General features: G+C 51.0%; 1 protein-coding gene across 4 annotated transcripts in view; it reads right to left on the reverse strand.

Annotated features, from left to right (window-relative positions):
- sez6b (seizure related 6 homolog b) overlaps positions 1 to 24,135 on the reverse strand; it is a 1,259,716-nt gene that overhangs the window by 65,919 nt on the left and 1,169,662 nt on the right. For all 4 annotated transcript variants that reach the window (XM_072469583.1, XM_072469584.1, XM_072469582.1 and 1 more), the window contains exon 12: positions 3,741 to 3,932. In XM_072469583.1, the coding sequence (XP_072325684.1) occupies positions 3,741 to 3,932 (192 nt within the window). The remainder of the gene's footprint in view (positions 1 to 3,740; positions 3,933 to 24,135) is intronic.

Consider the following 24,135-nt stretch of genomic DNA (forward strand, 5'->3'; position numbering starts at 1 on the left):
ATACCTCTCACTGGCAAGAAATACTGGCACATTTGCCATCCAAAAGAGTGGTCAAGGAACCAGATAAAAAGTACAGGTTGGAATTTTACTGGCAATTCATTGGCAGTGTAGTAGTTTAAAAAAATGACTTGAAGGCAAAGTTGATCTTTTTGATTTATCCATCCCCTGCTGAAAGTGGCTGCTATGTGAGCAGGTGACATCTTAAGTTATTAGCCGCAAAGCACACGCCCGCGCGCACACACACGCCATCATGTTATGGAATAACTTTAACCTCACGTAATCTTTCAATTTTCATTTCATTATAATAACAGCTGTGATGTTGCTTATCAATGACAATCGATTAAGAAAATGGCCAGACTTTTCTCTCTCGTGAGAGGATTAAACTGATGGTCTTTACTGCATTAACAAGCTGTTGCACACGGAGTTGCCCATTCAGAGTTGTAATTTTTCTCTCTCTCTCTCAGTGTTGGCCCTCCTCACTATTGCTCTCAAATGGTGGCCTAGATTATGTTCTGCAGTCTATAGAATGGGGTATGAATCTATCACCTTCTGATTGAGAGAGGTGTAAATGGTAACAGGAAGCCAAGGCTGGCACCTAATTTCTGGATTAGATTTAGAGATCACTGCCTTCCATCCCATCATAGCCCTTTTTTGTTCCTTTCTTCCCGCCGTATACTTGTATGAAACCCGTTACATCTGTAACTTTTCCCAGTTACGAGGAAACGCTACTGACAGACTGCTGAAATGAATGGAAACTTGGCAGATGATGCTCAACATTAAAAACTAGAAGATGATTTTGGAAGGAAGAGCAAAGAGAGTTAACCCTAAATGTTGTTGTAATGTGCCTTTAAGGGGCTGCAGCATGACATCACTAGAAGGGAAGTGCGTCACCCCATCCGATTTGAGCGGAACACACACACGTGATTGTTGCATTTAAATCATGATAACAACATGACAAATGATACAACCTTAGAGGAGGTACAACCTTAGAGGAGGTGCAAGTAGAGAGAGAGGGTGTTTGTATGCAAATCTTTCAGGGTGGCAGGACAGAAAAGCAGTTACTAAAGAAAATGAGATATTTGGCTTCAAAAATAGCACAGGTACAACAAAAAAACAGGAAGTTATAATAAAACCCACGCAACGCTCTATTTCTGCCTTAATTGGAGTATTGCGGCCAATTTGGGTACCACACTTCAGTTAGGAAGTAAAGGCTTTGTGGAAGGTACAGAAGAGATTGACCAGAGTATTTCAGGGCTAAAGGATCACAGATATGTGGATAGGCTGGAGAAGTTGGGGTCATTCTTCTTACAGTTCAGAAGGCCAAGAGGAGATTTCTGCCTTCCATCAGGCAGAAGGTACCGAAGTCTGAAGGCTCGCACATCAAGACATAGGACATCTTCCTCACAGCTACAAGACTCCTCAACGGCTCCCCCTCGGACTGATCTGTCCCCTGTAAGAACACTATTCACGACACCCTATGCTGCTCTTGCTCATGTATTTGCTTTGTTTTCTTTGTTTAGCCCCTTGTTCCGCACTGTAACCAATCACTGTTTTGTCGATGTACCATTTGTCAATGTTCTCTGTTGATTATTCTTGTATCTACTATGTACGTACTGTGTACGTTCCTCGGCCGCAGAAAAATACTTTTCACTGCACTTCGGTATATGTGACAATAAATCAAATCAAATCCAATCAAATCAAATCAAATTGGATGAGGTGTTTAAAATAATAGTGTATTGAGTAGAGCAAAGAAACAGAAATAGTTTCCAATGGCTGAACACTCAATAACCAGAGGGCATAGATTTAAGCTGATTGGCAAAAGAACCAGAGGTGACCTGTGGAGAAACTAACATAACATGTGGTTAGGGTTTGGAATGCATTGCCGATGGATACAGATTTATTGGAAGCCTTCAAAAGAGAACTGGATAAAGACTTGGGAAGAGAAAATAATTGTGGGAATATGGGTTAAAAGCGAGGGTGTGGGGCAAATGGGATTGTTCCATAAAAGAGTGTTCTGTGACATTCTCTTATTCTGTGGCTTGAAACCTTTTTTTTTTTAATTTAGGGTGCCCAATTATTTTTCTTTCTAATTGAGGGGCAATTTAGCGTGGCCAATCCACCTAACCTGCACATCTTTCGGTTGTGGGGGTGAAACCCACGCAGACACGGGGAGAATGTGCAAACTCCACATGGACAGAGTGACCCAGTGCCGGATTCAAACTCGGGTCCTCAGCGCCATAGTCCCAGTGCTAACCACTACGCCACGTGCCGCCCTCTATGGCTTGAAACCTTAACTTGATTTCTCTTTCCCCGTAGGTTCTGCCTGTCCTACAGAAGAACAGCAATTGATCATAAGGCTCTGCAAGTTTGCTCCACCATTTAATATGATCATGGCTGATCCCAGATCTCAATTACACTTTACCACCTAATTCCCAAATTCCTCGAATTCCTCAGTGTCTAAGAAGACAATGATCTCAGTCCTGTATATACTCAATGACCGAGCATTCACAACACTCTGGAGTAGACAATTCCAACGATTCAGATGTCTCGGTGTGAAGACATTCCCCAATGCTAACTTCCCCTGTTTCTTGTATGAGGGCACCCAAATCTCTCTGAGAAGCCAACATTTAAAAGTGTCTCACCATTTAAAATAAGATCTGCTTTCACCTGACACCTTGTTGCCCATTCACATAACCCATCTATATCCCTTTGCAGCCTCTTTGTGTCCTCCTCACAGCTTTACTGTCTCACTTAGTTCTATATTGTCAGCAACGTTAAGATGCATTGCACTTGGTCCTTTCATCTAAGTCATTAACCTAATTAAATCTAAACTGGCCTACAAGAGTTCAAGAAGGCAGCTCACCACCTTCTCAAGGTCAATGAGGGATGGGCCACAACTGCTGACCTTGCCAGTGATGCCCATATCCCATGGACGAATTTCAGAAATTGCTGAGCATTTCCAAAATTTTCTGTTTTAATTATAGATTTCCAGCATCTGTAGTCATTTGCTTTAGTTGAGGAATTACATATATTTGAAATATATTCAGAAACAAGCCATACTTGCAGGATATTTTGTGAAATTTGAGAAAATGGCAAAACTCTATGTCAATTGAGGGGGGGTGGGGGGTAATAATTAAGACATCATGCAGGATCTCTATGCCATTCATACAAGAGAGTACACTGTTCCCCAGAGGGTGTACATTATAGGTGGCTAACACATGGATACGGGAGGTCCACACCGAGTAAAAATAAGAACATAGTATTATTAACAAACGAGATATGTACACTTCCCGGTTGACCCCTACTGGGTTCATCTCTGGTCGGTACCTTACTGACCGATCTCCCATACTCTGGGTAATTGAGATACCTCGCCCCCTAGTGGGGGAGCACGTACTCCGCAAGGAGCACGGGGAAGACAAGCATTCCCACCCCGTAGGTCACGTGCGGGATATTACAACGTTATTTTAGAAATATTGAATACATTAATACTTCTCTCATTCATCTTTTCCTACTCTCAAATATCATCTCATGCAGTGTGAATTTACAGAGAAGCCAATTCATAGCAAGTATGGGGCAAGAGTTGATGTTAAGATACATGGTACCAGATAATGAATTACAGATTTATATTCTGTGCATGCCAGCAAGAAGAGAGAGATTTAGCTTAAAATGCTTACATGTGCAGCAAGCCTCATATGAAGTCTAGAACACCAGGGGCAACCAGGAAAGGTTAATGTACTCACGGATACACTTGGGAATCCTGTCACTCCATTTAGGGTTTCCAGACTGCCTGTTGTAACAGGTCAGTATGTTGCTCCCAGCCAGTGTATAGCCTTTGTTACAAATGTACTGTACTGTGGAGCCAATTGAAAACTTGGGATCTGCAATAATCTTGCGGCTGTGATCGATGTCACCAGGGTCAGTGCAGAATATAACTAGGACGAGAAAACAAAGAGAAAATATTAAAAAGAGAACCTCCCTTTGTCTTTGCTTCATTTGCTTACTGATCGAATGCTGTATTGCCTGACCAAACCTGGCTGCTCATTGCTGCGTCCTCCATCGATTCAGGCTTGCAAGGTTTTTCAAAATGGAGACCTCCGTCAATGGCTCACTGAACAGCTGTGTAATGCCACCATAACTCCAGAATCAAAGACCCCTCCCACCCGGCTTACTCACTCTTCCAACTTCTTCCATCGGGCAGGAGATGCAAAAGTCTGAGAACACGCACAAATAGATTCAAAAACAGCTGTTACCACACTCCTAAACAACCCTCTTATGGACGGACCTGATTAATACTACACTCCTGTATGCTTCACCCAATGCCGTGTTAATGTATTTACATTGTGTGGAAAAGCGAGGTATTCCCGGTGAATGAGCTGGCACAGCGGGCTAATTTAGGGGGGATGCCATTTACGGAAGCGAGGGATAGGTTTAGGTATTTGGGGATTCAGGTAGCGAGGGAATGGACGGGGCTCCATAAGTGGAACTTAACAAAGCTGGTGGAGGAGGCTAAGGAGGATCTTAAGAGGCACTTAACTGCACTTAACGCTGGCAGGGAGGGTCCAAGTGGTGAAAATGAATATTCTGCCAAGGTTCTTGTATATCTTTCAAGCTCTCCCGATCTTTATACCAAAGCCCTTTTTTCGGAAAGTGGACACGATCATTTCTGACTTTGTATGGGTGGGGAAGGTGCCGAGGGTGGGGAGGACTCTGCTTCAGAGGCAGAGGCAGCAGGGGTGGTTGGCGTTGCCGAACTTGCTTCATTATTATTGGGTGACGAATGTGGACAAGGTGCGGCGGTTGTGGGAAGGAGAAGGGGTAGAGTGGGTTAGGATGGAGGAGGTATCTTGTAAGGGGTCTAGTTTGAGGGCGATGGCGACGGCAGTGTTGCCAATGGCTCCGAGTAGGTATTCATGTAGCCCGGTGGTGCAGTCCTCGGTGAAGATATGGAATCAATTGAGGAGGCATTTTAGGGTAGAAGGGATGTCGGTGTTAATGCCGCTGTGCAAGAATCATGGGTTTGAGCCGGGGTGGATGGATAGTGTATACAGGAGGTGGAGAGAAGTGGGGCTGGCCAAGGTAAGGGATCTGTATTTGGAGGAAAGGTTCGCCAGTCTGGAGGAGCTAAGGGAAAGGGTAGAGCTGCCGAGATGGAGTGAGTTCATGTATCTGCAGGTTAGGGACTTTGCGCGAAAAGACTGGAGAGGTTTTCCTAGGTTGCCAGGATACCCCCTGCTGGAGCGACTGCTGCTCCCGGATGTGGGAGGGGAGGGAAGAATTGGGGATATTTACAAGTGGCTGGAGGAGCAGGGAGGCGAGCGAGTGGTGAAGATCAAGGAGAAATGGGAAGTGGAGTTGGGAGGGGAGATCAATTGGGGAGTATGGAGTGAGGCACTCCGTAGGGTAAACAGGACTTCCTCATGTGCAAGGATGAGCCTGATACAGTGTAAGGTGGTGCATAGAGTGCATATGACTCGGGCGAGAATGAGTGGGTTCTTTCAGGGGGTAGCAGATGAGTGAGAGAGGTGTGGGCAGGGCCAGCGAATCACGCACACATGTTTTGGGGTTGCGAAAAATTGGGAAGATTCTGGGCGGGAATGTTTGCAGTCTTAGCCAGAATAGTGGAGGAGGAGGTGGACACGGACCCTTTGGTGGCGATATTTGGGGTTTCAGAGAAGCTGGAGCTCATGGAGAGGATGAAGGCCGATGTCGTGGCCTTCGACTCTGTGATTGCACGGCGGTGAATTTTACTGGAGTGGCGGTCGGCATCGCCTCCGGGGGTAGCGGCTTGGTTGGGTGACCTGTACGACTTCCTCTGATTAGAGAAGGTAAAGTATGAGTTAAGGGGCTCTTCAGAGGGGTTTGAGGAAAGGTGGGGGATGTTTGTGACCGTGTTTGAGGGGCTGTTCGTCACGGGGGTGGGGGGGTGAAAAAGGGGAAAAATCTGTACAGACTGTATAGTTGATTGCTGGGAAGCATGTTTCCCAGGGTGTTTGCTCGCTGTAACCTGTTTTGATACATGTTTGTAATAAAATACATTTTAAAAATAAGTATTTACATTGTGTACCTTGTGTTGCCCGATTATGTATTTCCTTTTTCTTTTCTTTTCATGTACTTAATGATCTGTTTGAGCTGCTCACAGAAAAATACTTTTCACTGTATCTCGATACACGTGACAATAAACAAATCCAATCCAAATCAACTTGCACCTCTCCAGCATTTTTAACATTGTAAAATATCCTCTGGTGCTTCACAGAAGCCTCATCAAACACAGTGTTTCGAGAAAAGTCCATTCTCGGGTCAGTAATCAACTTAAACCAGCCAAGGGAATGTTGTACTTGGTCTCAGCGATAGCTGGGTTAGCCTGGGGAAAGGTTGGCCAAGACTCCTACTCACCGGTCACTAACCAATGGTCCTAGTAGGAGGTGGGTGCTTGTGTGGAGCTAGGATAAGAAGCTCTGGCTATTGAATAGCTCCTGAACACTCACTGACCAAGGGTCACTTGGTTGAGGTGCAACACTGGGTCCACAGAGCACATCAGAGCATGAGTCAATGCCCTTTTCTGGTGTAAGGGCAGAGGGAAGAAAGCTGTCCGAGAGAGAAACAAACCATCACCTTAAGCGGCACAAACGAGGCAAAGAAGAATAGCTGCCACTCCATATTAAAGGAGTGACTGTAGTTTGAATAAAAAATATTCCATTCCTGTCACTCACATTTCTTTCCTTTACAAGTGATTATTCACTTCATTGGTGAATTAAATCACATATCCTTCAAAATCATGCACAAAACTCACCTTTTATAGGTTTTACTGTTCATTGTTTAAAATGAAAAGAATAATAGCTTATTTTCTGTTGCCTGGTTTCTCTTGCCCCCAAAAGAGTGCCACGGTGATACTTTTTTCGTAGCCAAGTCTCGGTCCATTTTATTCCACAGGAGCAAAGTGTCAAAAGAAAAAGTCATGGCACGTTTTTAACCAGTTTGGGAAAGATAAATAGCCTGAGTAACAGAATCAACACATGGTCAGAATTGGGTGGAAAAGCCCTCGTCTCATCTTTTACCTTCAATCCATTTCTGTGCTGTGTGGGTGTAAGGTTGCGCAGAGGTCAGTCAATGCGGACAATTTCCCCTCATCAATATGAACCTCAAAATGCATGTTACCAAATATGGGCAGAAATAATGGGTGAGATTTTCCGGGCACGCCTGCCCGGAGACTGGAAATCCCCACCTGAGGCCAACGGGCATTTAAATGATCCGGCAAATTTTCCGTCCCGCCGGTGATGATTCCCGCAGCGGGACGGGACCAGAAAATTTACCCCATTGTGTTCACCCCTGTTTGTTACTGTTTGCCTGTAAACAATATACCTCAAAAGCGAATGGATAGATTTCAAGAAAACGTGGTACGTAGAGCGGGTATGGTCCAATGACTGAGTATTTGGTCACCTATCCTAATTAATGCCTTCTCCTTTGGCTGAGGGTCTATTTATCATCACTCCCTCGCTCAAACGCATCCAGCAAAGGTAGTGCTGAGAATGAGGAATTTGCGAGGCAAATAAGAGATGTAATTCAGGGGAAGCTCGGTGAGTACATGAGGGAGAAGGAAATAAAAGGTTATGCGAATAAGGGGAGATGGTGAGGGGTAGAAAGGGGCTCATAAACCAATTGAGCACTTGTGTCAAATGACCTGTATCTGTTCTCTTCATTCTACACAGTAATTGGGCGAAGGAGGGGCAAGTTGGCCCACATGATGGTTTCATCATGAGTTGATCATTACAGCTTTTTTAAATAAATATTTTTAGTGCGTTTTTGGCAGACAAAACAAATATAAATATGAACAAACAGTGAGAGTTAAACAAGAGAATGTAAGATGTAAAACTAGAACTATTTACACATAGATCGGTTTTGACTAGTTACATAAATACATCACAGTTTCCCCTTCCTTACAGTGTTTGTCTTGGTGACTGTGGTCCCCTGAGTTTCGCTTCCCACTGGTTTTCCCTTTGCTTCCCTTTGGTTGTTGTTGCCCCTCCCCCCCCTCGTGTCTCCTGGTTCTTTTGTTGGGCTTGGTTGAGTTCCTTGTTCCCCCTCCCCCCCCCCTCCCCCCATTCCTTACTGTGTCGTGGCTCCCCCTCCTAACCCTTGGTTTCCTAGTTGTTGGCTACAAACAGGTCTTAGAACAACCGAGTGAATGGTTCCCACATTTTGTGGAGAGACTCTTCCGACCCTCGGATGGCGAATTAAATTTTCTCCGTTTGGGGAAATTCCGACAGGACTGACAGCCAGTCTGCGGCTTTGGGTGGTGTTGGTGACTGCCAGCCGAGCAGGATTCTCCGGCGGCGATTAGGGAGGCAAAAGCCAGGGGCATCGGCCCTCCTCCCCATGAAGAGATCTGGCTATTCTGGTACCCCAAAGACTGCCATTCTCGAGCATGGCTCCACCCTCACCACCACCACTTTGGACATGGCCTCAAAGAAGGCTGTCCAGAACCTCAAAGAAGGCTGTCCAGAACCCAGCAAGTTTGGAGCAAGACCAGAACATGTGGGCGTGGTTGGCCGGGCCTCCTTGGTACCGTTCGCATCTGTCCTCCACCTCCGGGGCGAACCGGCTCATTTGCGTTCTGGTTAAGTGGGCTCCGTGTACCACTTTTAGCTGTGTTAGGCTTAGCCTTGTGCATGTGGAGGTGGAGTTGATCCTGTGCAGTGCTTCACTCCAGAGTCCCCACCCTATTTCAAACCCCAAGTCCTCCTCCCACTTCTCCCTTGTCTCGTCCTGTTGAGTGTTTGCCCCACTTAGCAGTCGCCCATACATGTCACTACAGTTTCCTTTCCCTAAGATGTCCGCGTCCAGCAATGATTGTCGTGGTGGTCGTGGGTACGTCTTTGTTTCCCTTCGTAGAACGTTTTTGAGTTGCAGGTACCTTAGTTAATTTCCTCTTGTCAGCTGGAATCCATTTGTCAGCTCTTCAAGTGTTGTTAACCTGTTGTTTGCATAAATATCCCTAACTATCAGCGTTCGCCCCCCCGGTCCTGTCTCCACCTTTTGAAGGAGGCATCCATTGTCACCGGCGTGAACCGATGGTTGTTGCAGATGGGGGTTTATCGGACATCTTAGTTAGCCCGAAATGTTGTCACAGTTGGTTCCACGACCGGAGTGTTGCTACCACCACTGGGCTTGTTGAATATTTATTAGGTGGGCTGCGAGTGCTGCCATGGCTCGGGCTCGGAGGGAGATCCATCTGCAGGAGCCTTCCTGCATGAGCACCCACTCAGCTTCTGGCTCCTTTATCCACCCCTTTACTCTCTCTGCGGTCGCTGCCTAGTGGTAATATTGTGGGTTTGGGAGGGCGAGGCCCCCCATGGATCTCGTTCTCTGCAGTACTCTCTTTGGGATCCTTGCATTCTTTCCCCCCCTCATACAAACACCGTAATCAGTTTGTGTAGTGAATTGAAAAAGGCCTTGTGGATGCAGATCGGGACGGATCTAAACAGGAAGAGGAACCTGGGCTGTACGTTCAATTTGGTCACCTGCACCGTCCCCGCCAGTGAAAATGAGAGTGTGGTTCCTCTCTGCAGGTCCTTTTTAACTTCCTCAGTCAGACTGGTCAGGTTCCACTTGTGGATCCCTGTCCAGTCATTCGCGATTTGGATCCCCAGGTAGCGGAATTTGTGACGGGCCTGTTTGAACGGCAGCCCCTCCAACTCTGCCCCTCCCACTTGTGGGTTCACCGGGAAGATCTCGCTATTGCTCTAGTTACATTTGTAGCACGAGAAGGTTCCAAACTCTTTCAAGAGCGCCACAATTCCTTCCATTCTGCTTTGCGGGTCCGAGATGTAGAGCAGCAGGTCATCCGCATAGAGCGAGACTCTGTGCTCGCTACCTCCTCTCCGGAGCCCTTTCCAATTCTTTGCCGCCCTGAGCGCGATCGCTACTGGCTCGATCTCTGGGGTGAACAGCAGCGGGGACAACGGGCATCCCTGTCTTGTGCCTCTATGCAGCTGAAAGTACTTAGAGCTGGTGGTATTTGTCCATATGCTTGTTGTGGGAGCGTTGTGCAGGAGTTTCACTGAGGAGGTAAATCTTGTTCCAAGCCCCAACCGCTCCAGTACCTCTATGAGGTACTCTGTCGAAGGCCTTTTCTGCGTCCAGGGAGACGATCACCTCAGGTGTTCTCTCCCCGGATGGGATCATGATCACGTTCAGCAGGCGCCAGATGTTCGAAGTTAGCTGACTACCTTTGACAAAGCCCGTCTGGTCTTCTGCAACCTGGTATGCCGTCCTCCAGCCTTTTGGCTAGGATCTTGGCCAATATTTTCACGTCTGTGTTTAGCAGCGAGATGGGTCTGTAGGAATCACATTCTGTTGGGTCTTTGTCCTTTTTAGGTATCATCGAGATTGAGGCTTGTGGTAGTGTAGGCGGCAGGGTGCCCCTCGCCAGCACGTCTGTGAACATCTCCCCAGGTGTCGCAAATCTTTTGTAGCAGTCGGCAGGGAACCTGTATGGTCCCGGCGCCTTCCCCACCTGCATTGAGCTAATACTCTCAATGATCTCTCCCAGTTCTAGTGGTGCTTCCAGCCCTGTTTCCTGTCCTCCCCCATGACTGGCATGTCCAGTCCATCAAGGAACTGCTTCCCCCCCATGTCCCCTGCAGGGGACTCCAAGGTGTACAGCCCCTGGTAGAAGGTCTCAAAGGCTTTGTTGACCTTGTCTGATTCCGCTACTAATTTGCCTCTGCTGTCCCTGATCTGGGCTATTTCCCTCGTGGCTGCCTGCTTTCTCAGCTGGTGAGCCAGCAGGCGACTAGCTTTGTCTCCGTGCTCGTACAGGGTCCCCCGTGCCTGGCAGAGTTGGTGCACTGCTTTCCTCATGGAGAGCAGGTCAAAGTCCATCTGTAGCTTTTTCCTCTCTGTGGTAAACCACATTATTGTCTTTCACTGTGCTGTATTGTACCTGCCTGGGCTTGTCCAGGCTGGCTCCGCCTGTGGCTCCTCCCCTCAGGTTTCTGTATAAAAGTGGCAAGTCTCCACCTCCGGACCCAGTTCGGGTCCAGAGGCAGGAGGCTTGCTTTTAGTGTATTAAAGCCTCAAGTTACGTTTATCACTCGTCATCTATTATTGATGGTGTATCAATTTAATACACTAAACTTCTAAAGGTGGACTCTTCACTCAAGATGGACTCCTCACTCAAGCCTGATCGCTTGCAACTGGACTCACAAGCAGCTGACACTACAGTGTCTTTTGAACACTGGCTAAGCTGCTTCGAGGCGTCTCGCATCTTTCAACAAAGACTTCACAGACCTCCAGAAGAAGCAGGTCCTCCACGGACAGGTGAGCCCAAGAGTCTTTAACCTCATCAGGGACGCCCCCTCGAACGCGGAGGCAATAACGCTGCTAAAGGGACATTACGTGAAATCCGTTAACCAGGTATATGCTAGGCACCTCCTCGCCACGAGACGCCAACGCCCTGGGGAATCACTCGCGGAATTCCTGTGTGCCTTGCGCATCCTCTGCCGGAACTGTGACTGCCGGGCGATATCGGCTACGCAGCACGCGGAGCTGCTGATCAGGGACGCCTATGTCGTAGGTATACACTCGAACTATACCCGCCAGCGATTATTAGAAGGGACACTCGGCCTCCCGGAGACAGTCCAACTCTCCAACTCACTGGAGGTGGCCTCCCAGAACATGGGGGCCTACACCTCCAACTGCGCGGCACCCTCGTGGGCCTCGTGGGCGCAGCCATCAACCGCCACGGGTGCGACACAAGCCTGCGCCGTGCAGCGGCACGGCAACGCCGGAGGCCCGATGTGCTACTTCTGCGGCCAGAGTAATCACCCCCGACAGCGCTGCCCGGCACGGAACGCGACCTGTAACGGCTGTGGGAAGAAGAGACCCTTCGCAAAAGCCTGCCAGGCCCGACCCCCCCCCTAAATCTTCTCGGCCCACCAGTGCTGCCTGCTGCCTGTCGGAGCCACCCCCAGCTGCCGCGCATCCGCCATGTGCGACACGTGGGCGCCGCCATCTTTAGTTTCGGCCGACACGTGCGACCCGCGGGGGCCACCATCTTGGATGCCATCTTACATCTCACCTGCCACGGGCGACTCATGGGGGCCGCAATCTTGGGACCACTCTGCGGCCTCCCGGGAGCCCTGCTCACCCGACCGTATGCTGGCCGCCGCCACCTCCGACCTGCCTACCGACCGCCTTCCGACACTCGCCTCCGTCACACTCGACCAGTCCCGGCTGCACCACCTTGCGAAGTCCACGATGACCGTCCGGATCGACGGGCACAAGCCGGCTGCCTTTTCGACTCCGGGAGCACAGACAGCTTCATACACCCGGATACGGTAAGGCGCTGCTCCCTCCCCATCCTACCCGCCACCCAGAAAATCTCCCTGGCTTCCGGATCCCATGCAGTGGAAATCCAGGGGTACTGTGTCGAGACCCTCACTGTGCAAGGCTTAGAGTACACCAACATTTGGTTCTATGTCATCCCCCATCTCTGCGCTGCCCTATTACTGGAGCTCGACTTCCAGTGCCATCTCCAGAGCCTTCCCGTCAAGTTCAACAGACACCTACCCCCCCTCTGTAGCCTCGCGACCCTTAAGGTCGCCCCACCCTCCCTCTTCGCAAAGCTCACCCTGGACTGTAAGCCCGTTGCTACTAGAAGCAGACTCTACAGTGCCCAAGACAGGGCCTTCATCAGGTCAGAGGTCCAGCGACTCCTGCGAGAGGGGATCATTGAGGCTTGTAACTGATGCACGATCAATGACCACTAAAGCGAGGTTGTAGTCCAACTGAAGGCTTTAATAAGCTAGATGTTTCCCCCAGCAGCTCAGGTACAGAATGAAGGCTGCTGGGGCGGCTCGGGTTCTTATGCCCCGCCGGGCAGGGCGGAGCTACCATACATTCTAACCAATAGAAAGCATACAGTTTCCACCAATGGTGCTTTAGCCTATCAGGTACCGTAATACCTATAATACCACATTCACCCCTGTTAAAAAAGAGTCCGGCGGGGGTGGTGGCCTAAACTACAAAACATAGCAACTTGGTATAATTAGTTATGGAGGTACCGTAATACCTCCATACAGTGTTTAGTAACTATTTACAATTCTAATAGCTATGTACATTTGATGGTTTATATTTACAGTTTACAATTAAAATGGAGCAATTAGATTACAGTTTACAGTCTACCATTTAAAATGAAGCAATCAGTTGATTGGGGGCCCTGGTCGTCCTCTGTGATCGTTGGAGCTTCGGTGATGACTCAGGTGGAGGCTCGGGCGTCTGTGACTCGGGGAGCATGGCTTCGATCTCCATGGCAGCTCCGGCACCCCTAGACGGCGCTGGTGGGGAAAATGGTTGACCTGGGAAGGGAGCGCCTGCGGGGGGCATTGATGGGTGGGGGGGGGCCTAGACGGGGCCGGCGGAAGGACCGATCCTCCTGTAAGGTGCTGCGGTGGAGGGGCGGGTGGGACTGGTGGCTGGGATGTGCGTGCGGTTCCGGCAGGCGCCAGGTCCCGTAGGGAGACCTTATCTTGTCGGCCGTCGGGGTACACCACATAGGCATACTGGGGGTTAGCATGGAGCAGATGGACCCTCTCGACCAACGGGTCCGACTTGTGCGCCTGCACATGTTTTCGGAGCAGGATGGGTCCGGGTGCTGCCAGCCAGGTTGGGAGCGAGGTCCCATAGGAGGACTTCCTAGGGAAGACAAGGAGACGTTCGTGAGGTGTCTGATTGGTGGTCGTACAAAGCAGTGACCAGATGGACTGGAGGGCATCCGGGAGGACATCTTGCCAGCGGGAGACTGGGAGGTTCCTGGACCGTAGGGCCAGTAGGACAGTCTTCCAGACCGTTCCGTTCTCCCTCTCTACCTGTCCGTTACCCCGGGGGTTGTAACTGATCGTCCTTCTTGAGGTGATGCCCTTGCTGAGCAGGAATTGACGCAGTTCGTCGTTCATAAAGGAGGACCCCTATCACTGTGTCTGTAAGCGGGGAACCCGAACAGTGCAAAGATGCTATGGAGGGCCTTGATGACGGTGGTTGCGGTCATGTCTGGGCAGGGGATGGCGAATGGGAACCGGGAGTACTCGTCAATCACGTTCAGGAAGTACGTGTTGCGGTCGGTGGAGGGGAGGGGGCCTTTGAAGCCATGCTGAGGCGTTCAAAGGGACGTGAAGCCTTTATCAGGTGCGCTTTCTCTGGTCGGTAGAAGTGCAGTTTGCACTCCGCGCAGATTTGGCAGTCCCTGGTGGCTGTCCTGACCTCCTCGATGGAGTAGGGCAGGTTGCGGGTCCTGACAAAATAGAAAATGCGAGTGACCCCCGGGTGGCAGAGGTCCTCGTGGAGGGCTCGGAGGCGGTCCACTTCTGCGGTGGCACACGTACTGCGGGACAGGGCGTCAGGAGGCTCATTTAGCTTCCCGGGATGATACAAGACCTCGTAGTTGTAGGTGGAGAGTTCGATCCTCCACCGCAAGATCTTGTCGTTTTTTATCTTGCCCCGCTGTGCATTATCAAACATGAAAGCAACCGACCGTTGGTCCGTGAGGAGAGTGAATCTCCTGCCGGCCAGGTAATGCCTCCAATGTCGCACAGTTTCTACTATGGCTTGGGCCTCCTTTTCGACTGAGGAGTGGCGGATTTCGGAAGCATGGATGGTTCGAGAGAAGAAGGCCACGGGTCTGCCCGCTTGGTTGAGGGTGGCCACCAGAGCTACGTCGGACGCATCACTCTCGACATGGAAGGGGAGGGTCTCGTCGATGGCGTGCATCGTGGCCTTTGCAATGTCTGCTTTGATGCGACTGAAGGCCTGGCGGGCCTCTATCAGCAGGGGAAAAGCTGTGGATTGGATCAGGGGACGGGCCTTGTCCGCGCAGTTGGGGACCCACTGAGCGTAGTAGCTAAAAAACCCTAGGCATCGTTTCAGGGTCTTGGAGCAGTGAGGGAGGGGGAACTCTATAAGGGGTCGTATGCGTTCAGGATCGGGGCCTATAACTCCATTTCGCAGTACGTAGCCGAGGATGGTTAGGCGGTCGGTGCTAAACACGCATTTATCCTTGTTGTATGTAAGGTTAAGGATCTTTGCGGTCTGGAGGAATTTTCGGAGGTTGGTGTCGTGGTCCTGCTGGTCATGGCCGCAGATGGTGACATTATCGAGATACGGGAATGTTGCCCGTAAACCGTACCGGTCAACCATTCGGTCCATCTGGAAGACCGAGACCCCGTTGGTGACACCAAAGGGAACCCTTAAGAAGTGATAGAGCCGCCCATCTGCCTCGAAGGCAGTGTATTTGCGAGCACTAGTACGGATGGGGGGCTGGTGATAGGACGACTTGAGATCCACCGTGGAGAAGACCTTATAATGCGCGATCCTGTTTACCAGGTCGGATATGCGAGGGAGAGGGTACGCGTCCAGCTGCGTAAACCTATTGATGGTCTGACTGTAGTCAATGACCATCCTATGCTTCTCCCCAGTCTTTACCACCACTACTTGAGCTCTCCAGGGGCAGTTACTGGCTCCAATGACCCCTTCCCTCAGTAGCCTTTGGACCTCTGACCTAATAAAGATCCGGTCCTGGGCACTATAGTGTCTGCTCCTGGTGGCGACGGGTTTGCAATCCGGGGTGAGGTTCGCAAACAGGGAAGGCGGGTCGACCTTATGGGTCGCGAGGCTGCAGACAGTAAGGGGTGTATAGGGCCGCCAAATTTGAAGGTCAGACTTTGAAGGTTACATTGGAAGTCTAAACCCAGGAGTGTAGCCGCGCAGAGGTGGGGAAGGACGTAGAGATGGAAATTTTTGAAGTCCCTTCCCTGGACTGTGAGGTTTGCTAAACAAAACCCCTTTATCTCCACTGAGTGGGAACCGGAAGCCAGGGAGATTTTTTGATTAATGGGGTGGATGAGGAGAGAACGGCGCCTTACCGTGTCAGGGTGTATGAAGATCTCCGTGCTCCCAGAGTCGATTAGGCAGGACGTCTCGTGCCCGTTGATGAATACGGTCGTCGTAGCAGTTGAGAGTGTTTGAGTCAGCCGAGCTGGGGTCCTGGGGGTTCATCCAAGATGGCGGCACCCATTGGTCGCACATGGCTGGGGATGCACAAAATGGCAGCGCCCATCCCTCCAACATGGCGTCCGCGGAACAAGATGGCGGCATCCGGGGTCCGCACGTGGCCCTGGAATATGATGGTGACGGCGACCGCTGGCCGCACGGGGCCCGTGAAGAGGTTTGTGGTTGCGGTCCGCATTCCCCACCGGAGACCGCAGCAACCGCACGGGCCATACATACCCCCACGAAATGGCCCATTTTGCCGCATCCCTTGCAGGTGGATGCGCGGGCTAGGCAGCGCTGGCGGGGGTGCTTGGCCTGCCCGCAAAAGTAGCAGCGGGGCCCCCTGGGGTTGCCAGGCCGCCTTGCAGCGCAGGTCTGTGGGGGGTTGTCATTCATCTCAAGAGGCTTGGAATATAAAAGCAGGGATGTACTTCTGAAGCTTTATAAAGCATTAGTTAGGCCCCATTTAGAATACTGTGAGCAATTTTGGGCCCCACACCTCAGGAAGGACATACTGGCACTGGAGCGGGTCCAGCGGAGATTCACACGGATGATCCCAGGAATGGTAGGCCTAACATACGATGAACGTCTGAGGATCCTGGGATTATATTCATTGGAGTTTAGGAGGTTGAGGGGAGATCTAATAGAAACTTACAAGATAATGAATGGCTTAGATAGGGTGGATGTAGGGAAGTTGTTTCCATTAGCAGGGGAGACTAGGACCCGGGGGCACAGCCTTAGAATAAAAGGGAGTCACTTTAGAACAGAGATGAGGAGAAATTTCTTCAGCCAGAGAGTGGTGGGCCTGTGGAATTCATTGCCACAGAGGGCGGTGGAGGCCGAGACGTTGAGTGTCTTTAAGACAGAAGTTGATAAATTCTTGATTTCTCGAGGAATTAAGGGCTATGGAGAGAGAGCGGGTAAATGGAGTTGAAATCAGCCATGATTGAATGGCGGAGTGGACTCGATGGGCCGAATGGCCTTACTTCCGCTCCTATGTCTTATGGTCTTATGGAATGGGGGAAGTCTCGGGGTCGGCCGTGGAGGGGTACCACGCTGCCCATGGGGCTGCCGCGCGGTCGGGAACGTAAGCGCGAGCGTTCCTGGAGGCCACGTCCATGGAGCCGGCAAGGGCCCGTGCCTCCCTGAGACAAGAGTTGAATACAAGAGTTAGCAGGTCATGTTATAGTTGTATAAGACTTTGGTTCGGCCACATTTGGAATACTGCATACAGTTCTGGTCGCCACATTACCAAAAGGATGTGGATGCTTTGGAGAAGGTGCAGAGAAGGTTCACCAGGATGTTGCCTGGTATGGAGGGCACTAGCTATGAAGAGAGGTTGAGTAGATTAGGATTATTTTCATTAGAAAGACGGAGGTTGAGGGGGGACCTCATTGAGGTCTACAAAATCATGAGAGATATAGACTGGGTGGATAGCAAGAAGCTTTTTCCCCCCAGAGTGGGGGACTCAATTACTAGGGGTCACGAGCTCAAGGTGAGAGTGGAAAAGTTTAAGGCAGATATGCGTGGAAAGTTCTTTACGCAGAGGGTGGTGGGTGCCTGGAACGCATTGCCGGCGGAGGTGGTAGAGGTGGGCACGATAGCGTCATTTAAGACGTATCTAGACAGATACATGAATGGGCGGGGAGCAGAGGGATACAGATCCTTAGAAAATAGGCAACAGTTTTAGATAGAGGATCTGGATCGGTACAGGCTTGGAGGGCCGAAGGGCCTGTTCCTGTGCTGTAATTTTTCTTTGTTCTTTGATTCGTAGGTTCTGCTGCCTTGACCGGTTCCCCTGATCCTCAGCCTTTCCTCTCAAGTTGCCTTGTTGTCGCGACCAGCCTTGGCACCTCCTTTTCCAGGCCGCCGATCCGGTCGCTCTGGTCCTTTGCAGCCCTGTGCAGATCTTTAATCGTTGCCTCCTGGGCCTCCAGTTGTTTCCGGCTTTATCTAGGGCCACCTGCATGGTCGCCAGAGTTTTGGCCCAAGCAGCTTGTATGTCCGATTCTCTTTCTTCTCGGCATTCCTTTAACTGTCTTGAGAGGAATGTTCTCTGTCCATCCCCTGGTGAGGGGGGGGGGGGGGGGGGGGGGGGCTTCTCATGCGGCGAGCCGGTCCCTCTCGCTCTGGCGAAGCCAGAGTTTCACGCGCCGGTTGACTCGGCCGATTGCTGTTTGTCCAGGATTTTCCCACTCCTGGTCTCCACTCGTCCTCTGGACTGGCTGTTCGGCATTTTTCCTTCTTTCCTCGTTTTGATAGTGGTGCGGGGATGATTTATATCGTTCGCAGGCATTTTCCGAGCAAAGAGTGCCTATTTTTCAGTTTCATGGGAGGAGAGCCACCTGACTTCTCAGCACATACCCGTCACCGGAAGTCCAGTACAGCTTTTGAAGGGATCGTACTGGCTCCTCGTGATTTGGAACATAGCAACAGGGATGGGCCATTTAATCCCTCAAGCCTGAGCTGACATTCTAATGTGATCGTAGATGACCTGTGAAATAAGTCTACATATGGCCCAAGTATCCTTCTCCACTACTCCCTTACAGCAGCAGTTACAATAAGGAAAGTTAAAATGCCTCATGCTGCAGATACTTCACGAGTTAAAAGAACGGGCTATAAATATATATTGAGGACAGGCTCCCCGTACCCTAGTGTAAATGGTGTAGGTGAGTTGCCGTTGCTTGGCCGATTCACCTCGCTCTAATTTTCTGGGTGATGGCGCTTTGGTTAGGGGTGTCATGATATTCAAACACACACATCATGATGGACACACTAACAGGCAAATCAGAGTACACAACACCACAACCAATCACAGACAAGAACACCAACCACATAAAAAGCACGAGCACGACACCTGGAGGTCAGTAGGTCTGGGGAGAAGGGAACAAGAAAGAGCTGTTGAAACACCACAAGCAGGGAGCCCCCCACGTGCAGAGTGCAAAGACCAAACTGTAAATAGTGAGTTTAAATAAAGAAGCGTTGTACCATATGCAACTGTGTTGGCTCATCTGTGTGTCAGAACACCCAACACCACATGGTACAGGAGTGGATCGATACCTGCCTACTAACCTGCCATTCTGGACATGGACCACACCGACGGACCGCAGCCGATGCAAGTCACGGGGAACCTAGGCACCAACTGGAAGCTCTACAGGCAGCGATTTGACCTGTACATCCGTGCCACCGAAAAACAGAATGCCTCGGATGATTCGAAGATTGCAATGCTCCTCTTCTACGCAGGCCCGTACCCAACCGATGTCTTTAGCTCACTGGTGTTCGAAGAAGGCGAAAACCAGGCCAAATATGACACGGTCATCCTCAAACTGGACCAGCACTTTCAAACTGAAGTAAACGAAAGTTTCGAAAGATACATCTTTCAGCAACGCCTGCAAGGTAAGGAGGAACTTTTTCAACCCTTTTTGACGCACCTCCGGATTCTAGCGCAGTCCTGCGGTTACGGCACCACTACAGAGTCCATGATCAGGGACCAGATTGTTTTTGGCGTTGCCTCTAGTGGCCTACGCCAGCAGCTTTTTAAAATGAAAAGCCTCACCTTAGCGTCTGCTGTGGAAGCCTGTGTCCTCCATGAAAATGCTACCTGCCGTTTTGCCCGATTTCAGGCGTCCGAGTTGGCATGGAGGGGGTCCCCAGCCGTCGAATCGGCAAGCCAGGCCGCCCACGACGTTGAACGCATCCAGGCCGTCGATTTCTTCCCGCCCCACGGCACGGACGACAGCGGCCGCTTCCCGTGCTTTTCGCGGTCTCCCGCGCAGGTGCGCGCCAAAAATAACGGCCACAACGAGGGACGCACTGCGCAGGCGCGCCCACCGCAAGATCGCACTGCGCATGCGCAGTGGCGCAACGAACGCCGTGACGTCATGACGTGCAGCAATTGTGGAGGTCTACACTTAAAAGGGCAATGTCCTGCAAAAAACCGACAGTGCAACAGATGTGCCATGATGGGCCACTACGCAGCCCGCTGTCGTGCGGCTCAACCCATGGATCCGGCGCATCCTCGACAACCTCGCACACGAGTCAGGACCGTCCAGCCCACGCATCAAGACTTCCAGTTAAGTGATGCAGATGACCAGGATGACTTCCGAGTTGCCGTCATTGATGTCAACAAGGTCAATGCCATCAATCCAGACGATGAGTGGTGTGCCACCCTGACGGTCAACCAATCGCGCGTCGCCTTCCGTCTGGACACCGGCGCATCCGCCAACCTGATTGCTTACTCTGCAGTCCAGGCCATGAAGGTCAAACCACCCATCACACCATCCCGGCTTAAGATGGTTGACTATAACGGGAACGTTATCCCGTCCATAGGATCTTGCCAGCTACAGGTGACTCACAAGAGGTACACGGCCACACTCCCCTTCGAAGTTGTGGGCTCATCAAAGGACTCGTTACTGGGCGCACAAGCGTGTAAGGTCCTTCACCTGGTACAGCGCATTATGTCTCTCTCTCCAGATGAGATATCCGACTTCCCGGATGCTGAGTTCCACGCGAATCTCCATTCCCTCCTCGCTCACAACCAGGAGGTTTTTGAAGGCATGGGGACATTGCCACACACGTACAAGATTCGACTCAGACCGGACGCCATCCCTGTCGTTCACGCACCTCGCAGGGTTCCTGCGCCTCTCAAAGACCGCCTCAAGGCACAACTGCAGATTCTTCAGGACCAAGGGGTCCTATCCAAGGTCACGGAGCCCACGCCATGGGTCAGCTCCATGGTCTGTGTAAAGAAGCCCTCTGGCGAGCTCCGTATATGTATAGATCCAAAAGATCTGAACAACAACATCATGCGGGAACACTATCCCATCCCGAAACGAGAAGACCTCACCAGCGAGATGGCGCGAGCCAACATATTCACTAAATTGGATGCGTCCAAAGGATTCTGGCAGATCAAACTGGACCCGGCCAGCCGAAGACTATGCACATTCAACACCCCTTTTGGCAGATTCTGCTACAACCGGATGCCATTCGGCATCATTTCGGCATCTGAAGTATTCCACCGCATTATGGAGCAGATGATGGAAGGCATCGAAGGGGTACGTGTATATGTGGACGATATCATCATTTGGTCCACCACTCCGCAGGAACACATGCATCGTCTTCGACGTGTCTTCACCCGCATACGGCAAAATGGCCTGCGTCTCAACCGTGCGAAGTGTGCTTTCGGCCAGACGGAGCTGAAATTCCTCGGGGACCACATCTCAAGGTCCGGGGTCCGTCCCGATGCAGACAAGGTTAGCGCCATCACAGCCATGACACGACCGGCTGACAAGAAGGCTGTCTTAAGATTCCTGGGCATGGTCAACTTCCTTGGGAAGTTCATTCCCAACCTGGCTTCTCATACAACAAACATGCGCCATCTCGTAAAAAAATCGACGGAATTCAACTGGCACCAGTCGCATCAGCGGGAATGGGAGGAGCTCAAGCACAAACTGGTCACGGCACCAGTGCTGGCCTTCTTTGACACGACTCGCCCTACAAAGATCTCAACAGACGCCAGCCAATCTGGTATAGGAGCGGTACTCCTGCAAAAAGACAGCACGTCATCATGGGCCCCGGTTGCGTATGCCTCACGAGCCATGACCCCTACCGAACAGCGCTACGCGCAAATCGAAAAAGAATGCCTGGGCTTGTTAACTGGACTGGACAAGTTCCACGACTATGTGTATGGCCTGCCACGATTCACGGTCGAAACTGACCACCGCCCCCTGGTCAACATCATTAACAAAGACCTGAACGACATGACTCCTCGCCTCCAGCGCATCTTACTTAAACTCAGGAGGTACGATTTTGAACTGATCTACACTCCGGGGAAGGAACTCATCGTGGCGGACACTCTTTCCCGAGCAGTGAGCACACCACCAGATGCGGAGGGGTTCGTGCGTCAAATTGAGGCACACGTGACTCTGACAGCAGCAAATATGCCAGCTGATGATCCTAGTCTGGCCCACATACGCGCAGAGACGGCGACTGACCCTCTGCTGCAGCGAGTGATGCGCCACATGACGGAAGGGTGGCTAAAAGGGCAGTGCCCCCAGTTTTATAATGTGCGAGATGATCTCACCAATATAGACGGGGTCCTTATGAAATCGCATAGGATCGTTATTCCACACAGTGTGCGCCAGATGATTCTTCGTCAACTACACGAAGGCCACTTGGGCGTCGAAAAATGCAGACGAAGGGCCCGGGAGGCGGTATATTGGCCGGGTATTAACGAAGACATAGCCAACATGGTGCTCAATTGCACAACCTGTCAGAGGTTTCAGCCAGCGCAACCTCCGGAAACACTTCTTCCACACGAGATGGTGACGTCCCCCTGGGCGAAGGTGGGTGTTGACCTATTTCACGCGCTCGGCAGAGATTACATTGTTATTATAGACTACTTCTCAAACTACCCGGAAGTCATGCCTCTCCATGATCTGACGTCGTCCGCAGTCATTGGGGCCTGCAAGGAAACGTTTGCTCGCCATGGCATTCCAAGGACTGTCATGTCAGACAATGGACCTTGTTTTGCCAGCCGTGAATGGTCGTCCTTTGCCGCAGCATATGGTTTCACTCATGTGACATCCAGCCCTCTGCATCCACAATCGAACGGGAAGGCTGAAAAGGGTGTCCACATCGCAAAGCGGCTCCTGTGCAAGGCGGCTGATGCCGGATCGGACTTTAACCTTGCCTTGCTGGCCTATCGATCGGCCCCGTTATCCACGGGCCTCTCGCCAGCGCAGCTACTAATGGGTCGCTCCCTCAGGACGACGGTACCTTCCGTCCTGGCACCGACAACAGACCATGAGGCGGTTCTTCGGAACATGCAACTGCAGCGTGATCGCCAGAAAGGTCGGTACGACACACGAGCGACGGACCTGCCCCCCCTGTCCTCTGGAGACAAAGTACGCGTCCATCAACCGTATGGTGGCTGGTCAGCACCGGCCGAAGTCCTCCGACAAGTGGCTCCCCGCTCGTTCCTGGTTCGCATGCCGGATGGTTCCGTGCGTCGCCGCAATCGGCGCGCCCTTCGCCGACTTCCACGCTCACAGCCACACAGCACGCCAGATCCTCAACAGGCTTCCGAGGATGACTTTGTGGAGCTGCCGCACATCACGCCCTTTCCATCGCCACCCATGGCCATGCCTGCACAGCAGCCGGTGGTTCTTGATCCACCCTTGAGGCGGTCAACCCGAATTCGTCGCAAACCCATTAGAATGGACTTATAATACAGTTCATATGTTTAATAAGTTGGACAATTTTACATGATAACCTGTTGTTGTTTATCGTTCCAGATGTCGTCTGACTGGACAACTGTTCAAATTTTTTTTTCTTCTTCTCTCGTTCGCATTTCTGTTATGTTATGGTACAACTGGATTCATGTGACGCACTCGACATCGCCCCATGTACATAGTTCCGTCATAGACACATGCTGCACACGACACACACACACTCTTAGATGCACTCACGTCACGATCATATTTATCACCACGTAGGCACATATCTTTGTAAAAAGGGGGGATGTCATGATATTCAAACACACACATCATGATGGACACACTAACAGGCAAATCAGAGTACACAACACCACAACCAATCACAGACAAGAACACCAACCACATAAAAAGCACGAGCACGGCACCTGGAGGTCAGTAGGTCTGGGGAGAAGGGAACAAGAAAGAGCTGTTGAAACACCACAAGCAGGGAGCCCCCCACGTGCAGAGTGCAAAGACCAAACTGTAAATAGTGAGTTTAAATAAAGAAGCGTTGTACCATATGCAACTGTGTTGGCTCATCTGTGTGTCAGAACACCCAACACCACAAGGGGTACACTGGAGTTCAATCCGTCTCCAGGACAACGTCGTGCCTCATAGATCTGCTGCTGGTCGATTGGAGGCCAGCGGCTTTGCAGTACCGGCAGTGCCACACAAGGACCTGCTCATATTGCAAGTAGGCCAAGGAGGCGGCATTCAGCCATGGCCATCCAGGCAAATCCGTGACCTCACCAGGTCCAGGGAGGCAGAGCCTCGTGAAGGAAGTGTGGTGGAGGGGGCCTGACGGACAGGGAAAGTGGACATGGGGAAGCAAAAG

Source organism: Scyliorhinus torazame, chromosome 12 (assembly GCF_047496885.1).
Source record: "Scyliorhinus torazame isolate Kashiwa2021f chromosome 12, sScyTor2.1, whole genome shotgun sequence".
Lineage (NCBI taxonomy): Eukaryota > Metazoa > Chordata > Chondrichthyes > Carcharhiniformes > Scyliorhinidae > Scyliorhinus > Scyliorhinus torazame.